The sequence below is a fragment of the Nematostella vectensis genome, chromosome 6 (assembly GCF_932526225.1).
Source record: "Nematostella vectensis chromosome 6, jaNemVect1.1, whole genome shotgun sequence".
Lineage (NCBI taxonomy): Eukaryota > Metazoa > Cnidaria > Anthozoa > Actiniaria > Edwardsiidae > Nematostella > Nematostella vectensis.
Window position 1 is genome coordinate 6,257,203 of NC_064039.1, and position 17,432 is coordinate 6,274,634.

Consider the following 17,432-nt stretch of genomic DNA (forward strand, 5'->3'; position numbering starts at 1 on the left):
CGCATAATCTTCCAATTACCAGCAAAATAGATAATCAAATCTATTGTCCTGCAGAGCAAAGATCGCGACTTTAGACTCCAAGCGTCGCGCCATCTCCAACCGAGCTCTCTCTTGTAGATATGCGGAGCGTAAAGCCATCTCAGCTTACTGTTCTAAACACGGGCCTGTTCACAGGTAATTAAGACTGAAGCTCCCTGCCCCGCATGGACCAGCGCCATTGCAGCCCGAGTTACGCGCAATGGACTTGACGATTTGCAGACTTGAGAGCGAGCGATCAAGACGAAGCGCTCGGTTTGCGCCAGGCTGGTAGAGCGGGTATAATCAAAGATTAAGAGACTGCACTGAACAAAGGCACGTCGACAACACAAACCAAGCCCTTATCTATACAATCACATTTCATAAATTCATTAGCTTGTAACCCTTTGCTCTCCAACCAACCATTTGAGACCAGCATTTACGGGCAACAATATCGAGCTCTAGTTCATTACCAGACAAGACCAAACATACACAATAATGTGGTCATTACGGACACACGGCACGGCGTACATCTTACTTCTTCTAACGAACCAAGGTAAGAGAATAAAGATTGCCGTACAAGAGATGGTATAGCCGTGCTGTATTTAACCTACAGATTGCATTTTTGCATGCGATGATCGTAAAACCAACACTCGCTCAGTTAGCAATAAAAATCCAGGATAAGAGGATTTTATTGGTTATTCACACCGTTATTTTAGTGTGTGTTACAGCTGTCAATAATGGTTTGTGAGTTCTCACCGTGTGATCACAAAAACTCAGTTTTTCAGGGTCTAGGGAAGACGGACTTGGCCCTTGACTTAGATAACGGACGTGTTTATGGAGGAAACCCTTACATAAAAATCCTCGATTCCCCCGGACCCTCTCATAAGCAAAGATGCTCTTCCCAGGCGCTTATCCGCTTGGACTTCAGCGGCCCTTATAAGAGAGTGAAGTTTGAATTATTCTATGGCGCGGAACCGAAACAATGGACGTTTTTGCTTTCCGATTCTCCGGCTGCGTACGGGTTTGGTGGTGACCACAAGTACACCAGTAACTGTGCATCAATGCAGATCTTCAACAAACAGTTACGAATTTACAGCAACGTATTGCCGAATTACCGGAGACACAGCCTAAACGGCCAATCCCTCATGGATGTTATAGATGATGTGGTTAACAAAGGAACGAATATGACAGTCAACGCAAGCGATGAGATGCTTGCTTGGAAAACCAGAAGTGAGAACTGGACTGAAGGTGACAGAATCCACAGCCCTTATTTGTTCACACTGGCTGGACAACAAACCGACTACGGGCCGAGAGAATATTTTCTTTACGTTGCGTTCAACAGAGTTCCGTTAGGTGAATTTCATAATGGTTCCGGTCTCTGCCAAGTTCGTATTAACTTCAAAAGAAAACCAGGTTAGTAAAGGTGAAAGCTTTCAGCTTTAATTTTGTTTTCTTTTGCTAATTGTTGTTCTTTGTATTGAGCTTGCGCTTAACGCACTCGACTTGTGTTATTTCTATTGACTCAGTCACTGTGTCTGGAGGGGGGTTCTCAGCTTATTCACACTTAATCGGAAGTGAGACAAACAAACGCAGCATTAGCGTAGTTTAATTTAAACAAACAATAACATTATGGATTATTGATGTTTATAAGCACTGTGTTTATCACGCGTCTAATAGAGATTCATGCCAACGTAGCGCGGAGAAGAGAGATATTAACGCTCGTTAGCACATCAGAACAGACAGACACATTATACGGGGAATAGATCAAAGAACAGCCCCATATATGATGATAGCTGTTAATACCATTAAGATTAGTGTAGGCACGAACTTCGTGCATTTATTAACAAGATATACGAGACCCCTTGGAGAAAATGCAGTTTATCTGTAAAAACTTGCGGGTCGAATTGCAAGGGAAAATCATTGAGGACATGAAGATATTTTCTCGTTTATCTCTGATGATGTCGTCTGATACGGCGATAGGGAATGGCTATCTATGAGTGTGCTACTTCTACGTCAATTACACATATGGAAAATGTAAGACTAGAACTAACACCGAGCAAATTACAGACAGTCACTTAAATACGCATCTCCTTTACGTTGAACCATACGGAGCTAGTCTTGAGATAAGGGTTTATTTTTAGGCTCGAGTTGGATTAGCTTTCGTTGCGCTATGTTGGCGTTAGCCTTTAGTAGTTTATAGATTACAGCTCTATTAATTTGATGACCGGCGTAACGTGTCAAACTATGTTATTTAACTCTAATCATCCACTCCAGCAGAGGAATGCACAAGCAATTGCAACAATTTATCTCACGCATTTTTGTCGGGGAGCTTTTGTAATCGCCACATGACAGTTTACGCCGCGTTGTCATGTTTCAGACTTCGAATGAACGCGCTAACAGGATCGATAATTCCGCCTGTGATTTTGTTACAAAAGCCTCCTGCCGAACAACAGTGTGCCGACAGAGACATGCAAACCAGATGAAAGAATGAATCGGGGACCAGGAGAGAAACTATGACAAAAAAGCGGCGGCAATTACTGAACGCGTGCTCTCCCCCCAAATAACTAGAGCGTGGACATCCACAGATGGAAAAATAAACACCGCCATTATTAGACTGTGAACCAATTCTAGCTAAAAGCCGAGTGAATTTGGTGATGGCTATATAAAAGACGCTATTAGAAATACCGGTGTCGAAGCATTTTGTGTCTGAAATCGCTATTAAGTTTGGACGTTAGATCATAATGAAAATTGAATCCATTTACTTGTACTTAGCGATGTGATACGAAACATGCGTTGTTCTTTTCGCGCGAGTATTTCGTCAACTATTTTCTATTGGCTTTGTGCGTAACTAAATCCATCTGGGTCTCTTTCAAGATCCGATGCTGGGGGGTCATGCCGTGCTTGCGACAGCGGGAGAGTCTGGAAATCTATGTTTCTCGTTTCACGACGAAATCAGGCCTTGGGACATGCGTCTCAAAACGACTTTTCTAGAAAATTACCTTCTCAAACTAGGGGATTTGCGCGCATTTAACAGATAAACCACTTGAATTAACTAGAGAAGCTGATTTCCTAATGGAAAGGCTTTCTCTTTGAAGGAGCGATAAACCCTCCTTATAGACATCGGATTAATGCACTTATTTAAAACACTGTTTTTCGAAAGCGTACTCATTACTGAATTCCGTCAACGCCAAAGACTTCGTTGTGAAGACTATAAATTAAAGCAAATTCATATTCTGAGTGTAGTTTTTTTGTTATTTGCTATATCAGGGATTGAAGAGTTCGTCACGAGGTGAAAATTGTCCTGTAGTTCACAAATTAGAAACTGCTTGACCTTTGAAAATGTGTACTCTACTAAAAGCTGAGAAAAACTCGAGGAATGAGGCGAGGAACTAAAAGAATGGAGATCAGGTCAACACACATAGGTTTTTTTGGGAGAATACGTTCGCCAAAATTAAACAATTGTTTAGTCAAAAAGAACACTTTAACTGACTGTGCCCATAATAATCGATCATATTTGGAAGATTAGAGCTCTATATTATTTAACCTTTGAATAAGACTGCTACAATTACCTATTGTTGACAATATAAAACTTTATCTGATAAAAAAAGTATGGAAAATAGAATTTTACAAATCCATAATACAGCTGTTACGCGCGTTTTTTCGCGCCAACTAAATTCCAATGCCCATATTTAGGATGAGTTGCTTCGTCTCGTTAAAAAAAGGATTAAAGTTAGTTTGTTTTTAAGAGGTCTGTCGAGGAGGTTTTGAAATACGCAGATTGAAGTTATTTTTCTCCAAAATGACAAAGCGTACTCCCTTTGCGATGCGAAAGCTAAAATTTGCAACACAACGTTCCCATATCACTTGTCCCTCTGTCGTGAGAATTGCCCTTAAATGTCAAAGGGACGACTCGGGATTGATAAGAGGACTTTAGACGGTAAGCCTAGCGTTATAATTCCCCAAACCGGATCCATCGAGAAATCATCAAGTGAAAATCTTAAAATCAACTACCTTTTTTAGATCACTTGAGCTTCAGAATGCTTTCGCGTTTGAGGTCAAGTAAGTTTTTACTTTATCCGTGTGAGTTTCTGCTATCTCTGCTTTGATAAAAGTGTCAATAGGAAATCGGGCTTAGCCGAGGATAACCTCTACGTTGTTACTTTTATAAGGATGGTGCAAATTAAAAATCACGGCATTTTTTTTTTACCGAACTCATTCATAATCCGCGCTTGTCGCTAAAAGTTGTCCCCAGAAGGAGGGGGTGGGGAGCTGGTGTAAGTTCAGGTTTTAAGCAACCAATCGTGAGCCGGAAAATACGTATTGGCATGACAGAAGGATCACATTAACGGAGTCAATCTCCCTTGAACCAATAGAAAGTCTATTACCCAAACCATTTTTATCCCTCTTATATTTTATAGTTTTCTTTATAACAATGATTAATGAATTACATAAAAATGAGATAAAAGAAAGATAAAGAAAATCTAACCACACAGGAAGTCGTAATCTTTAGGTGGGTCAATGAATTGCACATTTGTTCAACACTAAGGAGATGCCTCTGAACGCACTTCCGCTTCCGCTGTTTTCAAGTTATGTCCTTAGTGATTAACTGGCTGCTTTATTCATTGTTTTCTCGTATTATTAGATAAAAACGTTTGCGCACAAAAATTCCATCTTTGCCCTAAGCACTAAAAAAAGTTCTTGTTGCAATGAACTGGCTGCTACTCGACTAATGATTTTCTCTTATTTTAGGTCCGATTCATACGTCGCGCTCCAGCCGTACTGAATCTAATTGTCTATTTGTATCCACACAAATACTTCGGGCTTAACGTTGATTCGGACGTCGCACTCAATATGTCGCGAGTATTAAAAGTTGACTCGATACAGAGTTTCTTTTGCCAAAAGTAAAACAAACATGGTAATCGATTCATCACATTTAAAGCTCGACGTTTGAATCGGGGTCGTGCTTTTGCCGTGCAGCACAACTGGTGCAGCCGCGCTTAGTGCCGTGCCGAACTCAATTCTGCCGTTCCGAACTTATGTGCGCAATTCAAACAAGTGGATTCGGCACAGTAGGAGCGCGACGTAGAAATCGGGCCTTAGATGCGACTGCACAAAGAATAACTACTAACCTTTGTCATATGAATGCAAAGTCCTACTAACTGGTTACGGTACGGTATTGGGTACTCTTATTCGCAGATAACAGCGTTTGCGCAAAGATTCGCCACCTTTGCCATAAGCACGCGGATTGCAGAAATACAGATGCTGGCTACCGGTGCATGTGCAAACCAGGCTTTGTCGGCAATGGAGTCAGCTCGTGCAAAGGCAAGTCAATCAATGTCAGAGAATGAGGAAATCGCAGAAATTAGTAGTGGAAAGGGGCGGGAAAGAGGGGAGACGGGAAGGGAAAAAGCGATAATGAAAACTGTCACGGGGTATACTATGCTGTCGCAGCACAGGCCCGGAGCCAGGATTTTAAGCGGGGGGTTTCGTTTAACCATAAAACGGACCATTTTCTCTAAGGTAGCTCATCCTAGCTCGCAGTTCAATTTTCCTTCATCAGAGCGGACCTTCCAGTCGTGTGGGACCCCCCTGGCTACGGGCCTGCAGCAGATCTAGTAGCATAGGTTAGGCATAGGTACGTGGCGTGACGTGACAGGGTGGAGGTCGTGCGATGTTGAGTGGCGTGACTTTTTAGTGATGACACAATGAACATGTTTGATAGTTGACACTACGTGACACTAAGTGACATGATATGACAGTATAAAATATAGAGAATAATTAATGTAAAACACCGATGTGCCAGGTGACTCACGTGACGCGAATAACATGATTGGGTAACTTGAAAGTATTTCGTGACAACGGCGTGGTGAGTCTTTCGCGAAACAACAAGAGACGTGACATGGCAGTGTGACATGTGGCGCGGCAGTCGTGATGCTAGCAGGTCATTCATAAGTGCTATGGATGTCGTGACGAGTGTGACCGTCACGCGTAACGCGCGACACTGTTCTTTATAGATTTGGATGAGTGCGAGTTGAATAATGGTGATTGCCAGCAATCCTGCCATAACTTGGAAGGAAGCTACATCTGCAGATGTAATAGAGGATACACACTGCTCCCTAACGGCCGAGACTGTACTGGTAAGTATCACTATCCAGACAGACGTAAAATGTTTAGTATTAATGTTTAGTTTGCAATATTTTTTTTTATCATGATTGTACAGAGAGGAGCCCTGGAAGCAATTTGATCAGTCAGAGAATTCGCTTGAGATTCCATGTGGGACAGTGCGCAAAACGCAAATGGAGAAAGCTATTTCTGGACGAGCTGAAAAGTAAACTTCTCAGGTAAGGACTACACGAAAACCTTACATTTGAAAACCTTACATTTGAACACAACATTCAACAATAACGCCCTACAGAGGCGACTTTCATTATCTGATGAGACAGTTCAACGACCATGCGCGATACGTTACATTTCACACGAAAGCAAAGCTCCTTGAGCAGCAACGCATACTCTGTCTATACAGCGCTTTTGTAGTAGATATACGCTATTTCTCATAGAGTTTCGAAAATCCTTTTGAGCCCCTCACTTTTAGGCCAGCTCTGCAGCCCTTGATAGCAACTACATGGTGGAAAAAAATCTTCAACGAATCAATTTCTATTTATTCTCTGAACTTGTGCGTGATACTATAGTAGCTGCTGATTAAACTCTGTTTTTTTTATCGTAAATAAACTTACTAAATTCTTCGCATACCATGAACTTGAAAACACTTTTTTGTCTTGTTGCAGTCGGCAGGTGTGTAAGTTCCCCTGCGCCATCCACGGCTTGTCGCTCAAATGCCGATCAAGGAGAACTGAGATGGTGGCTAACTTCGAGTTCAGACTTGACGAGAGTGTTATCTTCACGTCTCGCTTGTGTAACAATAGCTGCCTGCGATGCGAGGTAGAGAAAGGACTGCAGAAGTTCATAGCGGACTTGAGGCAGCTTGCTTCCAGTGATAAGTTCAACGTGACCCTGTCGGGTCAGGTTTTTACGGTCAACGGAAAACCCATAAAAGTACCACGACTGCGCAACGCCTGTCCTCAAGGAAGACGGCGCAAAAACAAAAGACTCGGTAAGCGAATGACTTCAATGATAGTACTATACATTTCCATCGCCCATATGTGTGAGTAAAGCGAGCCCTATCCTCGGGGACCCAGGGCGTTTCGGAGATCGGGCACACAGGGAGCGCGCGAAAAGAAAGACCTGTGTGCCCGATCTCCGCGACGCCCTGGGTCCCCGAGGATGAGCGAGCCCCATGGCGGCTGTGTTGTAGGCGCCCCCATCGTCAAAGGGAGGGGAGACGAGGGAGGGACTTTTTAGCTCCCCGTGCAATCGAAAGGATGCAAAGCTAAAGACTCTCTATAGGCAGAGAGGTAGCAAAACTGCAAAGCATTGGTGCACGCCGACATTGGGAGATAAACATCATTCCCCTTTCACGCTTGAGCTTGGCTATCCTTTATGTCTCATATTCAGGATACGATAGCCACACCCCTAGCCAAAATCACGGATAGCCACACCCCTAACCATACTCACGGAAAGCCACACCCCTAACAATACTCATGGAAAGCCACACCTCTAACCACACTCACGGATAGCCACACCCCTAACCATACACACGGATAGCCACACCATAATACTCACGGATAGCCACACCCCTAACCATACCTACGGATAGCCACACCCCTAACCAGGCTCACGGATAGCCACACGCCTAACTATATTCACGGATGGCCACTTTCCTAACCATACTCACGGATGGCATGGATTGTCGTTGCAGCTGGATGCCATCCTGGTATGTACTTTGACATCTTCCTGCGGAGATGTGTCAATTGCACACGAGGATCCTTCCAGCCTCAACGCTCGGAGACCTTCTGCTTTCGCTGTCCTGGCAACAAGACGACGCTGTACTCTGGCGCACGTGACCTGTCTCAGTGTAGAGGTATATGCGAGCAATATATAAAGGGGAAAACGAAAATCGGAAAAGAAAACCATTTATGTTGCTAACAGCAAGTAGGACAATAGTTTCCTATGGTAGAAAACATCTCATATATTATTGTATGCCTGCCTCACTTATAAAGAGGCGTAGCCAAGGGGTGGCCTAGGGGGACCCCCCCCCCCCTCTAGCAGCCAAAAATACAGTAAATGTATGAAACATTATCTAAAATACAGGAGAAAATGCCTTGAAAGGGCCTTTTGGGCCCCCTCCTGTTTAAAATCCTGGCTACGCCGCTGCTTATATTATGTCCAAGCCAGATTAGCCTACGTGTAGCCGCTGACTCGCGAAACAGCGGCTACACGTAGGCTAAAGCCAGATAGGCCACATAAATAAATTGCACATCCAGACACTAGGCTTACGGGGGTACTGCACATCTTGTCACTTCTGTAATACTTGCATTGCCTGTCCAGGGATTATAGAGTGCCAACACAGGAATTACACAGTGCCTGAAATAATAAATGGTGGGATCAGAATTTTGCACTATATAAACACCAAGCTGCATGTCCTTTTTTGTCTTGTAGACAAAGATAATAATACTATTTCGGGCTGTATATTAGCCACGCATTATGTGTGTTGGGGGAGGGGGCAGAATTTGTAAACGATTTGTTGAATGTAGCTCCTAACCTTATTAAAGTATCTGCCAAAATTGGCTTGCAAGTACTGATTGGCTCAGAATGGTTTTACTGACGACACAGAAAACCAAAACAAATCGTGTTTGAAAAAAGCGGGTCGCGATACAACGGATTCGACAGTAATGTATGCACTCTCTTTGTTTCCATAGAAACAAAATGCGGTGGAAACCTGACATCAATGTCAGGCGTCATAACATCCCCAAACTACCCCGACGCCTACCCTCGCTTCCTGGAATGTACCTGGACAATCCATCCGCGAAGAGGGCGCAACATCTTGCTTCTTATTCCAAGTATCTCGCTTCCGACCACGCCCGACTGCTCGGACTATCTGACGATGCGGGAGAGTTCGAGTCCTTACTCTGTGTTTACATATTACGCGTGTGAGTCCTTCGATCAGCCCGTGGCGTTAGTGTCACGCTCCAAGAACCTCCATATCAAGTTTAAGTCGAGCCAGAACAGCATGGCGGAGGGATTCAAAATATTTTATGTCACATTTGAAGGTAGGTGTCCTTTCCTTAGCTACGCACGTTTGGGTTCTTTGATTAAAAACAACAGCATTTTTACCTGTGTTTTTTAGAGCGTTTCAGGAACATTGTGAAACACATCGTTGAAGACGGGGAGTTGTATGCAAATGAAACAAACAGACGACTGCTTCAGGTGGGAACAACAATATCAAATTGTTTGACTAGACAGGTCCCTGGACATTGAAAGTTTTCTTGTCGGCTGTAAAAGTCCAGCATTTCTCAATTCTTTTAAATTTTGTTATCTCAGGTACGGAGTGGAATCCCTCACTTTGTTCAAGCATTCACCATTTCTCAAGCCCTTATAATTTTGTCAATCTCAGGGACGGATCCAGGGTTGAACCCGTTTTATATGAAAAATTTCAGGTTACACTTTATCCTCGACCTCCTTTAATCGTTCAATTGTTTGCAAGTCTTTGTTATAGTCACCTCCCCCTCAGGTTGTCAAGATCAGCCTTACTATATAAAGGCCTCCCCATAAAACAATGCTGAGTGTTATGGGACTCCAGGCACGAGGCAAAGAGCGGGGCTCTGGGCCCGTATCCCCTCCCAATATTTTCAGAATTGTAAGGAATGGACCAGTAAGGGCGTGGCTGTGCCCTCCAATATTTTCTTAATGTTTTTGTATCGTGCCCCCAATATTTAGAGGCCTGCTACAGGTCTACACTGCCATGATGGTAACTCGATCAATTTTAATTCTCTTTGACAGGATGAGACTCTTGTGCGCCAAATTCTGGACGTGATAGTAGACCCATCGAGCTTTGAATATTCAATCAGCTCCAATCGCTTACACAGCAAGATTCCAAGTGGATTGCTAAAGTTCATTGAAAATAAAGTGTACGACTTTTTCTCGAACGTCAGTCCTTACAGGAAAAAGCGAGCAACACAGAGATCAACTTTCGTCTGATTCGTTACCTGTTTGTAGTGTTCAATTACAAGTAGTTGGCTCTGTCCTCAGTTAGGAGCTTAATAGGACAAGTGATCATAGGAAACGATCAATAAACGACGGGCATTAAAAGGGTATTGGAAGCAGAAAGACAGATCTAGGAACTGGAATGTGTTTCCAAATGACTTTAGTGGCCTTTAAGCCTTGGCACACTGTAAGCAGACAGATGGGTATTATGATACTTCCTAGAATAAGTTATAGGGGTCAGAGATGACAAGAGAATAATAAGAGTAGAGAAAATACAGAATGGAGCTCTTCCTACAGCTTATGAAAAGCCAATTTTGAAGTTGAGTATACTAGAATTATGTGAATTTTACAAAGGGACTCAGTTTAGCTCGATAGTGCTAGACAGTGATTAGTTTGTATGGATTTTATTGTTTTAATACTGACAGATATAGAATGGATTCAACTGAGATAAAGCCAGAAGTTGATACTAAATGAAAGACATTTCCCTAAGTAAAACCACACAAAGGACACATTTTCTTTTTTAAGAGTAGTAGACCTAGGCAAGACCCTCTGGGTCAACCAGTAATCATGGCTAAGATATCAGATACCATAAAGGCCTGTCATGTTAATTTTACTAAATTAAAATAAATAGATAAATACTGTTAAGGATTAAACTGCAAGTTTATCACCCCCCCTCCCCCCAAAAAAGCATTGTATTTTTGTAGAAACATTGGTTGATATACTTTATCTATGGGTCTGATTCTGAGAGGCTGGGTTGTGTTCTAATTAGGACACAAGCACAATGCAAACATTTGTTTCCATTTTGAAATGGGAATGTAAGTGAACACAATCTGGTTGATGTCCTTGCATTTTGTGCTTAACTGTATCATTAAGTGAGACAAGATTTCTTTTACATTTATCTAGTACATATTAAGCATGTTTACAGTTCTTATGAGACCATATAAGGTTTATTACAAAGTAGACCTTTTACAATTTATCAGACTTGAGCTTGTACATAAAATAAAGTTAAACAAATACAAGAAAAAGCTTGCAAAAAAAAAACAATGACTTCATTTATTGGGCACAACTTCTTAATGCACTTGTGTAATATTGCCAACAGCCACACCCGCCACAATTGTAAATAAATCTGCTTTGATACCTAGTCCTTTATGGGAGATTGTGGCTCTGACTTAAAAGTCTATAAGCGGTTTCTCCTTTCTATAAGTGACTATAGGTTCATTAAAGATTCTAGCCGTATGAGGCTGAGATCCGTGATAAGTTGCCAGTTTTTTATAAGAATCTTTAGAAGATTCTGCTTAGCCGGGTGGAACCTCATGACAAAATGTTTAGATTCGTTTATTAGATGCCATGTTTGCCTCAAAACGCATTTTGCCTGTCCGTGAATTCAACACTCGCCGTTATGTATGTTGTGAAATCGCGTAACCGTATCTAGAATGAGTTGCGGATTTCGGCTTAGAAGGTGGCAAGTGAGGGATTTGTTCTCAAAGGAGGCCATCTCCCTAGACACAAACCCTTCTTATAACTAAGAGGGTGGCAAGAGGAGGGAATGCGTGTACTGAAAAGTTTCCTTAAGCTATGGACATCAAGGATATTTAAATCAATGAATCTTTCGCCCTTTTATAGACTTCTGATGAAGTAAATAAAGTGTGTAGTGTCTTTGAGATTACTCGAGATTACACTTTTGCTTGAGCGTTATATGCCGACGATATACGCTAGACGTGGTTTATGAGGTGACAAAAACTTTAGGTGACATATTATATGTCTTTGTAGTGGAATTTGTCGTTCTTTAATGTTTCACGTCTATAGGAGCGTTGCTCGACCTGACATAAGCGCTTTCTTTGTGCATGTTAAGTTTCTTAGAGTTATTTAGGACATATCTGCAGTACAGCTCACTCCTCAGTTTTAATAGATTTCTTAAAATCAAACAGGAAGATTTGAGGCTGCCGAGAATCGCCACTGTAACTCGTAGAATTCAAAGTGCACTTTGGCTAAATCTGGCTTTTTCTGAGAGAGGGCTCGCTCATCTCGTCTAAGGTGCCTTCCGATGTCATCGTTTGATGAAAAATCGGCGGGCGGTTATAGCGTTTACACCCCTAACTATACTCACGGATGGCCACTTTCCTAACCATACTCACGGATGGCATGGATTGTCGTTGCAGCTGGATGCCATCCTGGTATGTACTTTGACATCTTCCTGCGGAGATGTGTCAATTGCACACGAGGATCCTTCCAGTCTCAACGCTCGGAGACCTTCTGCTTTCGCTGTCCTGGCAACAAGACGACGCTGTACTCTGGCACACGTGACCTGTCTCAGTGTAGAGGTATATGCGAGCAATATATAAAGGGGAAAACGAAAATCGGAAAAGAAAACTATTTATGTTGCTAACAGCAAGTAGGACAATAATTTCCTATGGTAGAAAACATCATATATTATTGTATGCCTGCCTCACTTATAAAGAGGCGTAGCCAAGGGGTGGCCTAGGGGACCCCCCCTCTAGCAGCCAAAAATACAGTAAATGTATGAAACATTATCTAAAATACAGGAGAAAATGTCTTGAAAGGGCCTTTTGGGCCCCCTCCTGTTTAAAATCCTGGCTACGCCGCTGCTTATATTATGTCCAAGCCAGATTAGCCTACGTGTAGCCGCTGACTCGCGAAACAGCGGCTACACGTAGGCTAAAGCCAGATAGGCCACATAAATAAATTGCACATCCAGACACTAGGATTACGGGGGTACTGCACATCTTGTCACTTCTGTAATACTTGCATTGCCTGTCCAGGGATTATAGAGTGCCAACACAGGAATTACACAGTGCCTGAAATAATAAATGGTGGGATCAGAATTTTGCACTATATAAACACCAAGCTGCATGTCCTTTTTTGTCTTGTAGACAAAGATAATAATACTATTTCGGGCTGTATATTAGCCGCGCATTATGTGTGTTGGGGGAGGGGGCAGAATTTGTAAACGATTTGTTGAATGTAGCTCCTAACCTTATTAAAGTATCTGCCAAAATTGGCTTGCAAGTACTGATTGGCTCAGAATGGTTTTACTGACGACACAGAAAACCAAAACAAATCGTGTTTGAAAAAAGCGGGTCGCGATACAACGGATTCGACAGTAATGTATGCACTCTCTTTGTTTCCATAGAAACAAAATGCGGTGGAAACCTGACATCAATGTCAGGCGTCATCACATCCCCAAACTACCCCGACGCCTACCCTCGCTTCCTGGAATGTACCTGGACAATCCATCCGCGAAGAGGGCGCAACATCTTGCTTCTTATTCCAAGTATCTCGCTTCCGACCACGCCCGACTGCTCGGACTATCTGACGATGCGGGAGAGTTCGAGTCCTTACTCTGTGTTTACATATTACGCGTGTGAGTCCTTCGATCAGCCCGTGGCGTTAGTGTCACGCTCCAAGAACCTCCATATCAAGTTTAAGTCGAGCCAGAACAGCATGGCGGAGGGATTCAAAATATTTTATGTCACATTTGAAGGTAGGTGGGGTAGGCACGTTTGGGTTCTTTGATTAAAAACAACAGCATTTTTACCTGTGTTTTTTAGAGCGTTTCAGGAACATTGTGAAACACATCGTTGAAGACGGGGAGTTGTATGCAAATGAAACAAACAGACGACTGCTTCAGGTGGGAACAACAATATCAAATTGTTTGACTAGACAGGTCCCTGGACATTGAAAGTTTCTTGTCGGCTGTAAAAGTCCAGCATTTCTCAAATCTTTTAAATTTTGTTATCTCAGGTACGGAGTGTAATCCCTCAATTTGTTCAAGCATTCACCATTTCTCAAGCCCTTATAATTTTGTCAATCTCAGGGACGGATCCAGGGTTGAACCCGTTTTATATGAAAAATTTCAGGTTACACTTTATCCTCGACCTCCTTTAATCGTTCAATTGTTTGCAAGTCTTTGTTATAGTCACCTCCCCCTCAGGTTGTCAAGATCAGCCTTACTGTATAAAGGCCTCCCCATACAACAATGCTGAGTGTTATGGGACTCCAGGCACGAGGCAAAGAGCGGGGCTCTGGGCCCGTATCCCCTCCCAATATTTTCAGAATTGTAAGGAATGGACCAGTAAGGGCGTGGCTGTGCCCTCCAATATTTTCTTAATGTTTTTGTATCGTGCCCCCAATATTTAGAGGCCTGCTACAGGTCTACACTGCCATGATGGTAACTCGATCAATTTTAATTCTCTTTTGACAGGATGAGACTCTTGTGCGCCAAATTCTGGACGTGATAGTAGACCCATCGAGCTTTGAATATTCAGTCAGCTCCAATCGCTTACACAGCAAGATTCCAAGTGGATTGCTAAAGTTCATTGAAAATAAAGTGTACGACTTTTTCTCGAACGTCAGTCCTTACAGGAAAAAGCGAGCAACACAGAGATCAACTTTCGTCTGATTCGTTACCTGTTTGTAGTGTTCAATTACAAGTAGTTGGCTCTGTCCTCAGTTAGGAGCTTAATAGGACAAGTGATCATAGGAAACGATCAATAACCGACGGGCATTATAAGGGTATTGGAAGCAGAAAGACAGATCTAGGAACTGGAATGTGTTTCCAAATGACTTTAGTGGCCTTTAAGCCTTGGCACACTGTAAGCAGACAGATGGGTATTATGATACTTCCTAGAATAAGTTATAGGGGTCAGAGATGACAAGAGAATAATAAGAGTAGAGAGAATACAGAATGGAGCTCTTCCTACAGCTTATGAAAAGCCAATTTTGAAGTTGAGTATACTAGAATTATGTGAATTTTACAAAGGGACTCAGTTTAGCTCGATAGTGCTAGACAGTGATTAGTTTGTATGGATTTTATTGTTTTAATACTGACAGATATAGAATGGATTCAACTGAGATAAAGCCAGAAGTTGATACTAAATGAAAGACATTTCCCTAAGTAAAACCACACAAAGGACACATTTTCTTTTTTAAGAGTAGTAGACCTAGGCAAGACCCTCTGGGTCAACCAGTAACCATGGCTAAGATATCAGATACCACAAAGGCCTGTCATGTTAATTTTACTAAATTAAAATAAATAGATAAATACTGTTAAGGATTAAACTGCAAGTTTATCACCCCCCTCCCCCCCAAAAAACATTGTATTTTTGTAGAAACATTGGTTGATATACTTTATCTATGGGTCTGATTCTGAGAGGCTGGGTTGGGTTCTAATTAGGACACAAGCACAATGCAAACATTTGTTTCCATTTTGAAATGGGAATGTAAGTGAACACAATCTGGTTGATGTCATTGCATTTTGTGCTTAACTGTATCATTAAGTGAGACAAGATTTCTTTTACATTTATCTAGTACATATTAAGCATTTTTACAGTTTTTATGAGACCATATAAGGTTTATTACAAAGTAGACCTTTTACAATTTATCAGACTTGAGCTTGTACATAAAATAAAGTTAAACAAATACAAGAAAAAGCTTGCAAAAAAAAAAACAATGACTTCATTTATTGGGCACAACTTCTTAATGTACTTCCCGATGTACAAACACTCAGGACATTCAAACAATTAAATGTTTTTTTTATATGGTACATAACAGAAATGATATTTTTTCTTAAAGGAAAACAAGTAAAACATCTGCATATAATTCTAAGTAAAGTGTTTCAGAGAAGCATATAAATAATAAAACATGAGACTTGGTAAGAACAAATAATTACATATTTCACTTAAATCAAGAAATTTTTAAATTCCAAAACACACAACTTTCAAAATTCTCTAGGTAATTTCATTGCAAAAGTGATTTTATTTCTCAGCAAAGTGTGTCATCTGTGTACACCCTGTACCATGCAGACTAAAGCAAAGAAGGGTAGGATATACATACATGGAGGCCTTATGTATGATGTGAAATGAATAAAATTTAAGCTTTTTTTAGAGCTTTGAGATTTAGAATTTTATTTTGTTTGCTGTTTTGAAGCAATCACAGTGCTCTCTTACTGGTTAGCATTGGTTGAAATTGTGTAAAAAAAATAAGAATTTTGAGGTGAGAGCATATTGCACCATTGCATCTTCTCACAATAGAGCATCTCTGCCTTCTCTTTGCTTAGACAGTTCCTTCTTCACAAGCTTTTCAAGTTCAAATAGATGATTGTCACACTGATGATCATGTTCTGTAATTTTTTCAATTACTGCAGCAAGGTTTAAGAGGTACTCAGAGTTTTTGCCACTTGTACCTTTAGAGTGAGCTATTTGATAAGCTATCTCAGGCAAGGGTGCTGGACCAAGATAAAACTCATTTTCTTGAGTAGCAACATAAAGCATCACCTGAAATTGCTCTTCTAAATTACCACTTGGATGGAACGTTGTAAAACCAGCAGTGTATCCATCCTTTTCTCTGATATCAAGGTACCTCAGAACACTTGGTACATCTTGAGCATCAACTTGATAGGAAATACCCCAAACTGTGCTCTAAATGTAAAACAGAGTTATGTTTCCTTTTCCATGGTGTGTCACTGGGGCATAATTTGAAAAAGTTGACAAACCACATCAGGTACCACATATCAGGTACCACTCAACCAATGCCTTCCGTTCACTAAATGGCCCCCATCTCTCCCCTTTACTGATATCCATAGAATCATAGAGCATTGGCATCGATTCTGTCTGTCCCCTTCCTACCCTTTCAACAACGACAGATAAGCACCCCAACCTCGATGAGCCACTGGGCTTTTCAATGAACAAAAAGTACCCCAACCTCGATGAACCACGGGGCTTTTCAATCATTTTCAGTAGTGGATTTGTTGTTGAGCTGTTGTCATTGGGACTATTTGGTGGACTTGTAAGGTTTAGGGTGTAACCTAAACTTGAAGCCTAAGCAGTTTATATGTTATATTAACTTAAGTAACGTAATAAATTTGCTGTGTAACACTACCTTGGAATCTGGCAGTAGCGTTGCCACTCTCCCTGGCTGGAAAAAAATCACATTGGATATGAAATCTTCAAGTTATGGCAGTCGTTTAATAGAAAATCTGACGCTGAATACTTAGTACCTTTCCTGGAACTCCACGGTGGTCACAGCTGCCTTGATAAAATTTTCGCACATATCCCTTGATGTAGCCGGCGACTTTCTTCTTGTAAGGAAAATCGACCTTCCAAACCAGAGAACCATAGCCGAAGATCCAAAGATCTTGGCCTTCTTCAAGAACAAAATTGTCGCCAGTCATATTCAATTAGTTGTTAATGGCTTGAAATAATGCGTATACTTATCCATAGGGCTAAGTACCTGTAATAAATCAAAACAACAATAAATAAAAAACGCCATAACCACCGTTTTGGACCGAGAAAGAC

General features: G+C 41.6%; 3 protein-coding genes across 3 annotated transcripts; 2 read left to right on the forward strand and 1 right to left on the reverse strand.

The window, feature by feature from the left end:
• The first annotated feature begins 51 nt into the window (after positions 1-51).
• LOC5521578 (signal peptide, CUB and EGF-like domain-containing protein 2) lies at positions 52-11,260 on the forward strand. The gene is made up of 10 exons (XM_001641187.3): positions 52-571; positions 796-1,431; positions 5,215-5,340; positions 6,033-6,155; positions 6,239-6,359; positions 6,804-7,129; positions 7,835-7,996; positions 8,835-9,185; positions 9,263-9,342; positions 9,916-11,260. The coding sequence occupies exons 1-10, from the start codon at positions 514-516 to the stop codon at positions 10,111-10,113; spliced, it is 2,181 nt and encodes a 726-aa protein (XP_001641237.3). The 5' UTR covers positions 52-513; the 3' UTR covers positions 10,114-11,260.
• Positions 11,261-12,225: 965 nt separating this feature from the next.
• On the forward strand, positions 12,226-14,795 carry LOC125567951 (signal peptide, CUB and EGF-like domain-containing protein 2). Its single transcript, XM_048729058.1, has 4 exons — positions 12,226-12,440; positions 13,271-13,621; positions 13,689-13,768; positions 14,342-14,795. The coding sequence occupies exons 1-4, from the start codon at positions 12,257-12,259 to the stop codon at positions 14,537-14,539; spliced, it is 813 nt and encodes a 270-aa protein (XP_048585015.1). The 5' UTR covers positions 12,226-12,256; the 3' UTR covers positions 14,540-14,795.
• A 632-nt stretch (positions 14,796-15,427) lies between these two features.
• Positions 15,428-17,430, reverse strand: LOC5521579 (putative glutathione-specific gamma-glutamylcyclotransferase 2). The gene is made up of 3 exons (XM_001641318.3): positions 17,135-17,430; positions 17,017-17,052; positions 15,428-16,556 (listed from the first exon to the last, which is right to left on the reverse strand). The coding sequence occupies exons 1-3, from the start codon at positions 17,306-17,308 to the stop codon at positions 16,161-16,163; spliced, it is 606 nt and encodes a 201-aa protein (XP_001641368.2). The 5' UTR covers positions 17,309-17,430; the 3' UTR covers positions 15,428-16,160.
• Positions 17,431-17,432: the final 2 nt, after the last annotated feature.

Excerpts from the sequence above, each read along its gene's own strand:
- LOC125567951 (XM_048729058.1), top strand. The coding sequence starts at position 12,257 with ATGGCATGGATTGTCGTTGCAGCTGGATGCCATCCTGGTATGTACTTT. Across the intron at positions 12,441-13,270 it reads TGACCTGTCTCAGTGTAGAG|AAACAAAATGCGGTGGAAAC; the intron begins GTATATGCGAGC and ends TTGTTTCCATAG. Across the intron at positions 13,769-14,341 it reads CAAACAGACGACTGCTTCAG|GATGAGACTCTTGTGCGCCA; the intron begins GTGGGAACAACA and ends CTCTTTTGACAG.
- LOC5521579 (XM_001641318.3), bottom strand. The coding sequence starts at position 17,308 with ATGACTGGCGACAATTTTGTTCTTGAAGAAGGCCAAGATCTTTGGATC. Across the intron at positions 17,053-17,134 it reads ACCGTGGAGTTCCAGGAAAG|CCAGGGAGAGTGGCAACGCT; the intron begins GTACTAAGTATT and ends ATTTTTTTCCAG. Across the intron at positions 16,557-17,016 it reads CGCTACTGCCAGATTCCAAG|AGCACAGTTTGGGGTATTTC; the intron begins GTAGTGTTACAC and ends TTTTACATTTAG.
- LOC5521578 (XM_001641187.3), top strand. The coding sequence starts at position 514 with ATGTGGTCATTACGGACACACGGCACGGCGTACATCTTACTTCTTCTA. Across the intron at positions 1,432-5,214 it reads TAACTTCAAAAGAAAACCAG|ATAACAGCGTTTGCGCAAAG; the intron begins GTTAGTAAAGGT and ends TCTTATTCGCAG. Across the intron at positions 9,343-9,915 it reads CAAACAGACGACTGCTTCAG|GATGAGACTCTTGTGCGCCA; the intron begins GTGGGAACAACA and ends TCTCTTTGACAG.